The 12,006-nt window shown below is 38.2% G+C and overlaps 1 protein-coding gene across 5 annotated transcripts in view; it reads left to right on the forward strand.

Annotated features, from left to right (window-relative positions):
* USP37 (ubiquitin specific peptidase 37) overlaps positions 1–12,006 on the forward strand; it is a 121,782-nt gene that overhangs the window by 8,568 nt on the left and 101,208 nt on the right. For all 5 annotated transcript variants that reach the window (XM_030916218.1, XM_030916214.1, XM_030916217.1 and 2 more), the window contains 3 exons: positions 1,306–1,529; positions 6,700–6,871; positions 11,094–11,194. In XM_030916218.1, coding sequence (XP_030772078.1) covers positions 1,374–1,529; positions 6,700–6,871; positions 11,094–11,194 — 429 coding nt within the window. In that variant the 5' untranslated portion in view covers positions 1,306–1,373. The remainder of the gene's footprint in view (positions 1–1,305; positions 1,530–6,699; positions 6,872–11,093; positions 11,195–12,006) is intronic.

Genomic DNA, 12,006 nt, shown 5'->3' on the forward strand with positions numbered 1-12,006 from the left:
TTATTGCTGTAAGTTTAAGTTTTTTGTGTTTTTTTGTTTGTTTTGAGACAGGGTCTCACTCTGTCACCTAGGCTGGAGTTGAGTGGTGCGATCATGGCTCACTGCAGCCTTGACCTCCCTGGCTCAGGTGATCCTCCCATCTCAGCCTCTGTAGTAGTCGGGACTGTAGGAGCACATGACCATGCCAGGCTAATTTTTTGGTATTTTTTGTAGAGATGAGGTTTTTGCCGTGTTGCTCAAGCAATCTGCCCACCTCATCCTTCCAGAATCCTAGGATTACAGGCATGAGCCACTGCGCCCGGCCATTTTTTCTTTTTGGTTTTCAAATATTGCCTGACAAGCACCCAGCCATTTTTAAGTATTAAAAGGAAACCTGAATATTTGTCAAAGATAAAATTGGTAAAGATTCTTTCTAGGAATGGTAGTGTTAATATAAATGGTAGGTGGTTCTTTGGAAGAGAGGTTTTTTTGTTTGTTTTCTCTAGAGATTAAATGATTTTCTCAAATATTGTAATTCTGGAGATCAAACTAACTTGGTTATTTAAAAAATTTTTTTACTCATTTAATGTCTTCTGTACATAAGGATATGCTTAGATTGCTCACTGTTAGAAGGAAGCGTTTGGTGATATACTTTGATGTTTTGGGAAGAACTCCATTCTAAGAAATGGAGTCAGAGGCCTGAATTTTGTTTTGTTTTGTTTTATTTTGAGACAGTGTCTTCACTGTTTCCCAGGCTGGAGTGCAGTGGGTAATCATGGCTCACTGCAGCCTTGACCTCCTACGATCAAGTGATCCTCCCACCTCAGCCCCTCTAGAAGCTGAGACTATAGGCGTGTATCACCATGCCTGGCTAATTTTTTTTAGTTTTTTTTTGTAGAGATAGAACCTCCCTATGTTGCCCAGGCTGGTCTCAAATTCCCAGGCTTCAGCAGTCCTCCCACCTCAACCTCTCAAAGTTTTGGGATTACAGGCTGAGCCACCATGCCTGGCCTGAACACACTTTTTTTTTTTTTTTAAACTTATATTTGGAAATCCAGACCCATTAGCTTTCATGAAGAAAGAGAATAACCAACACTTTAATGGTGAAGGCAATTGCTTTGAGAATGGGATCTTATTACTGTTGACATGTCTTTAGTGGTAGCAGTATGGTTGTGAATGATACAAAATGTAGAATTGAGACACTAATAAGCACAGTACTGGACTCATGGCAAAGAAGGGAAAATGAAGGCACAGAAGAAATGCATGGTGGTTAGAAATTATTTTAATTACTAATAAGTTATAACTTATCTTATTTTTCTTCCTCAGAACCTGCCAGGTGAAGGTGCATTTTTGCTTTTTAATTTGGCTGGAAGCAATTTATTTTTAAAGAAAATATGTCTTCTCTGAAGATACATGGTCCTATCAGAATTCGAAGTATGCAGACTGGGATTACAAAGTGGAAAGAAGGATCCTTTGAAATTGTGGAAAAAGAGAATAAAGTCAGCCTAGTAGTTCACTACAATACTGGAGGAATTCCAAGGATATTTCAGGTATTACCAAATATTGATTTGGAATCGCTCTTGAAGCAGATCATTTAGTAAATAGCTATTGTGTGCTATAGTAAACATCACAGTAGCCCTCCTCCTAGATTCATATTTCTTGCTTCTTATTTCTAGGAGATTAATATTTTTATATACATGTTTTATAAATTATTCAGCACTATTGTTGTTGGTATATAATAAAAGCAGTAAGTAGTCACCATTATTGAAAATAAAACTTGTGGGAGGAAGCTGACAAGAGTTTGGATACTGTATATCTAAGCTATTTTTAAAACCACTTTAAGATAATTTTAGTTCATCCTTTTTTTCCCCTTAACATATATGATGATGGATTCATCACTATTTAGTGTTAGTTTTTAACAATTTATTAGTGTTTTCTAAAAGCCAGTGTCTACTTCCTGAGTAATCCTGCCAAATGTCATGGTATGAATCATTCAAGGATGATTATTCAAGGTTATCTTTACAGCTATTTTCTTCTAACTGTAAAGTTTTGAAGAATCTTCATTTTATCACTGCAAAAATTAATTTTCTTTTCACTGTTTTTTTTTTTTTTTTTTTGAGACAGAGTCTTCCTCTGTCACCTAGGCTGGAATGCAGTGGCATGATCTCGGCTCACTGCAACCTCCGCCTCCCGGGTTCGAGCGATTCTCCTGCCTCAGCCTCCTGAGTAGCTGGGATTACAGGTGTGCGCCACCACTCCCAGCTAATTTTTTTTGTATTTTTAGTAGAGACAGGGTTTCACCATATTGGTCAGGCTGGTCTTGAACTCCTGTCCTTGTGATCTACCAAAGTGCTGGGATTATAGGTGTGAGCCACTGTGCCCAGCCTGTTTTCACTTCTTTATTGCTTCTCTTATGCAACCAAGTTACTCATGTTGATATGAGTTGAATTTAAGAACATAATGTTTTACGTTTTTCTGCCCTTTAAGATCATATATATTTTACATACGTATACATATATATATATATATTTTTTTTTTTTTTTTTTTTGAAACAGAGTCTCGCTCTATTGCCCAGGCTGGAGTGCAGTGGTGAGATCTCGGCTCACAGCAAGCTCTGCCTCCTGGGTTCACACCATCCTCCTGCCTCAGCCTCCTGAGTAGCTGGGACTACAGGCGCCTGCCACTATGCCTGGCTAATTTTTTGTATTTTTAGTAGAGATGGAGTTTCACTGTGTTAGCCAGGATGGTCTCGATCTCTTGACCTCATGATCCGCCCACCTCTGTCCCCCAAAGTGCTGGGATTACAGCGGTGAGCCACTGCGCCTGGCCAAGATCTTATATTTTTAAATTAGATTATACAAAAGTGTAATATCCGTTCTAAAATATTCTGTTGAAAAACAATATATAACTTTATGCTTGAGAACCTGATCTTAGATAAAATTTCTATTTGTCTCTGCTTTTGAATTGTAAAAATAGATTGCCTGTGATTTCGTGTATCAAAGATAGACTTAAATAAGATGGAGGTGGTGATGGAAATATAGTTTGTCACATGCATATATCTGCTAATTGCTCGCCTCATCAAAAGAAAGGGTTTTTTGCAAATACAGACTCTTTTCTTTTCAATCCTCAGCCCAGTTTGGCAGTGAGTAAATATTCAAATGTTTAACCAAACACAGATCTTTAGGAACATGATGGTTTTACCTGTGACTTCAGCCTTATCTCAGTTCTAGATCAGTTTATGTTCAGCGTTCATTTGTTAACCATGTACAGGTTACTGCTATGGATATTGTGCTAAGGGATGGTTGGGCGCGGTGGCTCATGCCTGTAATCCCAGCACTTTGGGAGGCTGTGGCAGGAGGATTGCTTGAGCCCAGGAGTCCAAGACCAGCCTGGGCAACATGGTGAGACCCTGTCTCTACAAAAAATAAAATCAGAAACAAATAACCAAGCATGTTGGCACGTACCTGTAGTCCCAGCTACTTAGAAGGTTGAGGTGGGAAGATGGCTTGAGCCTGGGAGCTTGAGGCTGTAGTGGGCTGTGATTGTGCCACCACGCTCCAGCCTGGGTGACAAAGCAAGCTCCTGTCTGAAAAAGAAACAGAGTGGTTGGGGGTGGGGGATGGTAAGAATACAGAGCTGAATGAGACATCATTTCCTTCAAACTTAAGAGTAACCAGATAGGCTGGGCGTGATGGCTCACGCCTATAATCCCAGCACTTTGGGAGGCCGAGGTGGGCAGATCACCTGAGGTCAGGAGTTCGAGACCAGCATGGCCAACGTGGTGAAACCCTGTCTTTACTAAAAATACAAAAATTAGCAGGCACGGTCGTGGGCATCTGTATTCCCAGCTACTCAGGAGGCTGAGGCAGGAGAATAGCTTGAACCTGGGAGGTGGAGGTTGCAGTGAGCTGAAATCGCACCATTGTACTCCAACCTGGGCAACAAGAGCGAAACTCCATCTCAAAAAAAAGAGTAACCAGATACATTTTTAGCTGTAAAAATATTACAAAGATCCTGAAAGCAAGAAAGCAAGCCGTTTGCACTCTGAGGATTCAAAGGATAGATAGAAGTTTGCCAAAAGTAGTAAAAGTAGAAGTGATTTTTTTTTCTTTAACCCTGAATTTTCTGGCCAAAGTGGAAGTGATTTCTGTATGTGGACAAATACGTGAAATGTGAATCGGCACTCAGGGAACTAGAAAGTTATTTTTGAAATATATGGATGCTGAGGAGTGAGTGACAGAAATAAGACTGAAGAGCTAGGTAGGAACCAGATATTGATGTTTCTTGTTTGTCATAAGGGGAGCAGAAGTTCTAAGGAGCCAAGAATCTGAAATTCACATTTCTTTGGGGTTAGGCAGATGACTTTATTTCAGGTAATAGTGGGAGAATAAGAAGGACATATAAGAGGTTATTATGGGAGTTTAGATGAGGAATGAAAGTAAGAAAAGGGAGTGGATTAAGCAAAAAGGGAAACGGATAGATCTGAAGAGATTTCAAGAAGATTTAAGTTGTAAGATTTGGGAGGTGTGGGAGAAAATTATCTGGGGAGAGTCTCAAGGTTTAAGTGGATGGCAGTCCCTTTTATGTCTTCTGTGATAGGGAGCAGAGGGGAAGAATTGTGGTGTGAGGATTGGGAGAGATGAGTTATCTGAGGCGTCAAGCATTCAGAAGGTAAATAGGACTGGAGCTCCAACAGAGGTCTGGGCTTAAGATAGAGGAAGAATTGTGTGTCGTTACCATATGAATTGTTACTGAAATAGCGGGACTGGATGGGCTTTTCAGTCGGTGAAGGGTTGAAGTTCAAGAAGATTCTCATCTTGTTTGTTAATGAACAAACTTTGTATATTTAATTTTTAAAAAGTGGTAAATTGACTGAAATAATGCCTTTAATGTTACCTATTTTCCTTTTGCATGCTAAACGCTTATTTAAGTATTTTGGAGTTAAAAGCATTTAAAACAAATTATTGTGTTTTCCTAGAGAATTTCCACTCAAGGACATAATTTTAAGACCTACTTTGATGCTAAAAATGCATATATAATTTAAAATTTGAATATAAATAGGCAAAATTGTTTTTCATTCTTATCTAATAACTGACAAAAGTCAATTTTCTCTAGTTTTAAAAAAACTCTGAAATATATTATTAGTTCTTTGTTTATGCTTTTCAGAGGACATATCTTCAGCAAAAGGCAGTTTAGAAACCTTGATGTATGTCTGCTGAGAATATTAGAGAATAAGACTGCCTGACTGGCAGAAATTATTTAGATAATGAAGAAGCTGTAAGATTTACTAATTTAGCCTTGGAAAAATTTCATTTAAGAGAAAATAAAAGTTATCACTTCATAGCACATTTCCAAAGTCTGGTAGAGTCTAAGATGAATTATTGAACCAGTTCTGTGGAGAGACAAGTAAGTTAAGAGTTTCGAGGTACATGTGATCTTTGAATGAAACTTAAGTGAGTTTTCTTAGTTAAAAAAGAAAAATAAAAGGTGTGCTATATTGGTAAAGGTTTATTTTTGATGGTTTTTGAAAGTTTGGAATTCTTTTGAGGATTATTTAATTGCTTGGAATAATATCTTTTACATTGAAGCTACCCAAATAATTTGCCAAATGTCTTACAAACTTTTGTTTAGCAAAAGACAAAGATTCTACTCCAATTTTTTTTTTTTTTTTTTTTTTTTTTTGAGACAAAGTTTTGCTGTGTCATCCAGGCTGGAGTGCAGGGGCACGCTCTCAACTCAATGCAGCCTCCACTTCCTGGGTTCAAGCTATTTTCCTGCCTCAGCCTCCCGAGTAGCTGGGACTACAGGTGCACTCCACGATGCCTGGCTACTTTTTGTCTTTTTAGTAGAGATGGGATTTCACCATGTTGACCAGGCTGGTGTTGAACTCCTGACGTCAGGTGATCTGCCTGCCTCGGCCTGCCAAAGTGCTGGGATTTCAGGCATGAGCCATGGCACCTGGCTTTCTACTTCCATTGGGTTTTCTAAACTGGTGATAGTGTAACCATCCAAGGTTCTGAAATGTGTTAACGCAGTAGTTTTTATCCTCTATAACTATATTTTAAAATAAGGTATTCCCCACCATGAGATCAAGAGTTCTAGGATTGTTCCGTAAAATTAATTTTAATAGAAGAGTAAGTCCACATTTTATGTTGTCAGTTGGTTCTTGAAAACTGTGACTTGAAGTGAAACTATGGATAATGAAACTAATTTTTTTTCCTCATCAACATTATAATGAAGGAAATGATGTTATTTGAGGACTGGCTGTATGTTCTTTTGCTTAATGTTTATAACACATTAAAAACATCAGAAAATGAAGGGTAGCAGTGCTACCTTTAATTAATACCTCCATTTGACACACTATTCTTAGAGAATAAAAAGTTTTCATGGTTGTTTGCCATTTAGTACCAAGAACCTATTGACAACATTCATTAAGGGCTTTTAAAAAAAAAATTCTTTATTTTTCCTTCTCTATTACCCTTGGTGCAAGATCTCTGTATAATTAAGGGCTTATTGCATGTGTTTGCATCTCTAAAAGGTAAATATTTAATTTAAATGTATCAAGAAATGGGAACTTCTTTTGGTTGAAAAAAATTAAATTACTGTGGGGAAGAGTGATAAATGTAGCTTGGAAAGTATAAAGTTTAGTGTTTATTATACAGATTGGTGTACTTAGTTATCATACATTTTTTATGATAATTTTCCTTTTGTCTTGATTAGCTAAGTCATAACATTAAAAATGTGGTGCTTCGACCCAGTGGAGCAAAACAAAGCCGCCTAATGTTAACTCTACAAGATAACAGCTTCTTGTCTATTGACAAAGTACCTAGTAAGGATGCAGAGGAAATGAGGTTGTTTCTAGATGCAGTCCATCAAAACAGACTTCCTGCAGGTGAGTACAAATCATCCCAGGGTCTAACGTTAGTAGTTTTACAAGAATATGACTATACTACAGGCCAGTATTCAATTGAATTCATCAGCGTATTAAAAGGATTATACATCATGAGCAAGTAGGATTTATTCCTGAAATTCAAAGATAGTTCACTATATGAAAATCAATCTATGTAATACCTCATTCTTGACAGAATGAAGGACGAAAACCACATGATCATCTATATTGTTGCAGATGAAAACATTGACAAAATCCAACACTCTTCCGTGATAAAAACACTCAACAAACTAGGAGTAGAAGGAAACGACTTAGCGCAATAAAGGTCATATGCAAAAACTTAAAGCTAACATCATACTTAGGGGTGAAAAACTGGAAATGTTTCCTCTAAGATCTTAGCAAGGCAGGAATACCTGCTCTTGCCACTTCTAGTTTAACATAGTACTAGAAGTCTTAGCCAGAGCCTTTAGGCAAGAAAAGGAAATAACAGGCATCCAAATTGGATAGGAAGAAGTAAAATTACTTGTGTTTGCAGATGACTTGATCTTATATGTAGATTCCACAAAAGAATACAGTTAGAAAAAGGAGCAGGTTTTTTTTTTTTTTTTTTTTTAGATTGAGTCTTGCTCTGACACCTAGGCTGGAGTCCAGTGGCGTGATCTCAGCTCACTGCAACCTCCACCAGGGAGGAGAATTTAAATTACAGTTGGGAAAAGTTACCTTGTTGCATAAATCTTAGACACTTGCCTGTTTATGAAAATTATTCTGAAGTTTTACTCTTGCTGTGGAAAATAAGTCCTGTAAAAAAAATCACATGGTATGATCAGGTTCCTCTGCCCCCTCTAATCCCTTTCATTTAAAATAGTGTTTTTTTTTTTCTTTTAATGCCTTTACAGGCGCTTTTTCTTTTCTTTTCTTTTTTCTTTCTTTTTGAGACAGTGTCTCTCTCTGTCACCCAGGTTGAAGTACAGTAGCAAGATTCCAGTATGTTGCCCAGGCTGTTACCGAACTCCTGGGCCCAACCGATTGATCTTCTTTGGCCTTCCAAAGTGCTGGGATTATAGGCGTGAGCCACTGCCTGGCCCTACAGCCATCTTTTTAGGAAAAAATCTGTTGCTTAAAATGAGTTCTCCACTATTACATTAGTCTTGAGTTCTGTCATCTTCAACATTTTACTGTTACTTATATTTTATAGTTGACAAACTTGAATTTTTTCGACTTAAATATGACACATTAAAAACATCAGAAAATGAAGGTGTAGCAGTGCTTCCTTTAATTAGTGTCTCCATTCGACACCGTATTCTTGTAAAATAAAAGCTTTTTATGGTTGTTTGCCATTTAGTACCTACTCATTATGTGTTCATGCCACCAAATTGGAGCTATATCAATTTACTAAACTATTGAATTTTAGAATCAAGAAATTGAGGCCGGGCGCAGTTGCTCACACCTGTAATCCCAGCACTTTGGGAGGCCGAGGCGAGCAGATCATGAGGTCAGGAGATCGAGACCATCCTGGCTAACACAGTGAAACCCATCTCTACTAAAATTACAAAAAATTAGCCGGGCATGGTGGCGGGTGCCTGTAGTCCCAGCTACTCAGGAGGCTGAGGCAGGAGAATGACGTGAACCCGGGAGGCAGAGGTTACAGTGAGCTGAGATGGTGCCACTGCTCTCCAGCCTGGGCTACAGAGCAAGACCATCTCAAAAAAAAAAAAAAAGGTCAAGAAATTGAATACTATTTAAAATTATTAGAGTATGTCAGAGGCTAGTTTATATCTCTTTTAAAGGTTTTATTTCATCATACCCATATTAATGGAATCACTAGTTTTAACAATTGATATGTGTAAGAAAAGCACGTCTTCAAATACATTGGAGTGGAAAGCACAATATAGTGTCGGGGGACCCAATTTTGAACAACATAGCATAATGAAAAAATACAGGCTTTGGCCATAAATAGATTTAGGTTGATATTCTAGCTCTGCCTGTTATTTCTGTGTGGTTTTAGGTAAGTCACTTAATGACTGAGTTTTAATTTCCTAATCTCTAACGTGAAAGTATCACCTTGGCCGGGCATGGTGGCTCAAGCCTGTAATGCCAGCACTTTGGGAGGCCAAGGCGGGCGGATCACGAGGTCAGGAGATCGAGACCATCCTGGCTAACACGGCGAAACCCTGTCTCTACTAAAAAATACAAAAAACTAGCCAGGCGAGGTGGCGGGCGCCTGTAGTCCCAGCTACTCGGGAGGCTGAGGCAGGAGAATGGCGTGAACCCGGGAGGCGGAGCTTGCAGTGAGCCGAGATCCGGCCACTGCACTCCAGCCTGTGCGACACAGCAATACTCCGTCTCAAAAAAAAAAAAAAGAAACCTTGATTTCAGGGCTTCTTAAAGAGTGAGAGCTCATAAATGTAAAGTATGACTTCCTTATGCTAGGCATTCGGTAAGTCATTGGTATTATTAAAATAGCTAGCTGTGGGCTTAACTCTTAATTCATTCTGTGATCTTGGGCAAGTCATTTTAATATCAGGTTTAGTTGCTTTAGCTGCCCAAAAGTGATATATACTTTGCAGAGACTAGAGTAAAATAATGAATATGAAAATACTTTGGTTTTTTTTTTTTTGAGACGGAGTCTCGCTCTGTCGCCCAGGCTGGAGTGCAGTGGCCGGATCTCAGCTCACTGCAAGCTCCGCCTTCCGGGTTTACGCCATTCTCCTGCCTCAGCCTTCCGAGTAGCTGGGACTACAGGTGCCCGCCACCACGCCCGGGTAATTTTTTGTATTTTTAGTAGAGACGGGGTTTCACCGTGTTAGCCAGGATGGTCTTGATCTCCTGACCTCGTGATCCTCCCATCTCGGCCTCCCAAACTGCTGGGATTATAGGCTTGAGCCACCGTGCCCGGCCTAAAAATACTTTGAACAGTATAAAGCGTTTAATATAAGCATGCCATTTCAAACCAGTGGACAAAAGACTAATATTTGATAAAGTGTTATCTATAAACAAGACAAGTAACCATTTAGGAAGATAATACACTTGGATCCTTATTATCTCCTTTTATTTCACAGTGACCAAAGATTTGAATGTAAAAAAAGTATTGTAAAAAATACTTTCAACATAATCTCTGGATGGAAAAGACTTTTCGGGTATTACATAAAAGCTAGAATTAATAAAGGAGAAAGTTTGAAAACTTGTGTTAAAAAATTAGACAGTCTCTCTAGCAAGGAACAAAAGACAAATGAAGAAAATCGTAGCCAGAGTGACAAAGTTAATATTACTAATATATTATACAAAGACCTATTTTGCAAATCAATAAAAAAAAAAAAGTAGAGAAATTGACAAAAACTGCAAATAGAGAATTCAGGAAGCAAAACAGACGGCCCTTAGACATGAAAAAATTATCAACTTCACCAGACTCAAATTCTCACTACCACATTGGTAGCAATGTGAGGGGAAGCAAGATACTCTCATATACTTGGTAGAAGCATAGAGGTTTTTGTTTTGTTTTGTTTTGTTTTGAGAACTATGTAATGATGTAATGATGTTGGTTTAGTTTAAAATTGTATGTTCTCTCAGTAATTCTTATTATAAGGAGTTTATCCCACAAAAAGATTTATGAAAGGATGTTAAGCATTGTTTGCAACTTTGAAAAATTAAAACATTTCAAATGGTCATCAGTCGGAAATTGGCTAACCAAATTAAAGTATAAAATTTTTAAAAGTATATGCAAATTCATATTTATACAATACCTCGAATGTTCTTTGAACTACCATTAGTTTCTTCAGAATAGAAGCCATTTATTCTGCTGGATAAACTTACTTGTAGAGAATGTTTTGGAGTATATGTTATCGGAGATACACCTGTCACTGTTTCTGACATCCAGTGTCAGTGTTCATGTTGTCAGTACACAATGACTTTTCCATAGTGTTATTAATATAATTACCAGATGTTTATTCTAGCTTTTTTTTTGCTTTGTAAATTTTATCGTATTAAATGTTTTCAGGTGTGTGTATTATTTAATTTTTTTGCTTTAGATTCTTGCTCTAAATTTTAGTTTCTATGTAAGGTGTGTATTCTGTCAGAAAGAATTGGTTGATAGGCACTTTGATTTGTTTTCTTTTTTTCCTGTTGTTTCTTCCATTTCTTCAATATTATATAAAAATAAAAATGATAAATCTTTTTGTTAAGGTGAGTGATTTGGGGATTTAAAAAAATTTTTGTTTTTGGTCACCAGCCGTGAAACCTTCTCAGGGGTCTGGTAGTTTTGGAGCCATTCTGGGCAGCAGGACCTCACAGAAGGAAACCAGCAGGCAACTTTCTTACTCAGACAATCAGGTATGTTCATTTGAATCTTTTTAGCATTTTGAAAAAATGATAGTTGGCCAGGCACAGTGGCTCATGCCTATAATCCCAGCACTTGGGAGGCCAAGGTGGGTGGATCACTTGAGGTCAGGAGTTTCAGACCAGCCTGGCCAACATGGTGAAACCCTGTCTCTACTAAAAATACAAAAATTAGCCAGGTGTGGTGGCACATACCTGTAATTCTAGCTACTCGGGAGGCTGAGGTAGGAGAATTGCTTGAAGCCAGGAGGTGGAGGTTGCAATGAGCTGAGCTCGTGCCATCTCACTCCAGCCTGGGCAACAGAGCAAGACTCCGTCTAAAAAAAAAGAAAAGATAGTCGTAGACTATCAAGGGTATTTCTGCATACCTGAAGTGTATCATTTTAGCAAACCCAAACCATAGAGTAAGAGAACTTTGAAGCTCTTTTGTAAGTAAATTTATGAATTCTCTTTGGCTATGCAAAGAGGTGATCATTTAGTCCATTTATTGGACTAAGCAGTGAATAAGATTTCATTTTTGTCAGGTTCTTTTTATAGGTTAGATTTTTTGGGGGACATTTTTATTGAGATATAATTGACATGCAGTAAGTTGTATATATATATATATATTTTTTGAGACGGAGTCTCGCTCTGTCGCCCAGGCTGGAGTGCAGTGGCCGGATCTCAGCTCACTGCAAGCTCCGCCTCCCGGGTTTACGCCATTCTCTCGCCTTAGCCTCCGGAGTAGCTGGGACTACAGGGGCCTGCCACCACGCGTGGCTAGTTTTTTTTTTTGTATTTTTTTAGTAGAGATGGGGTTTCACCGT

This window comes from Rhinopithecus roxellana, chromosome 14 (assembly GCF_007565055.1).
Source record: "Rhinopithecus roxellana isolate Shanxi Qingling chromosome 14, ASM756505v1, whole genome shotgun sequence".
In the NCBI taxonomy this organism is placed as follows: Eukaryota; Metazoa; Chordata; class Mammalia; order Primates; family Cercopithecidae; genus Rhinopithecus; species Rhinopithecus roxellana.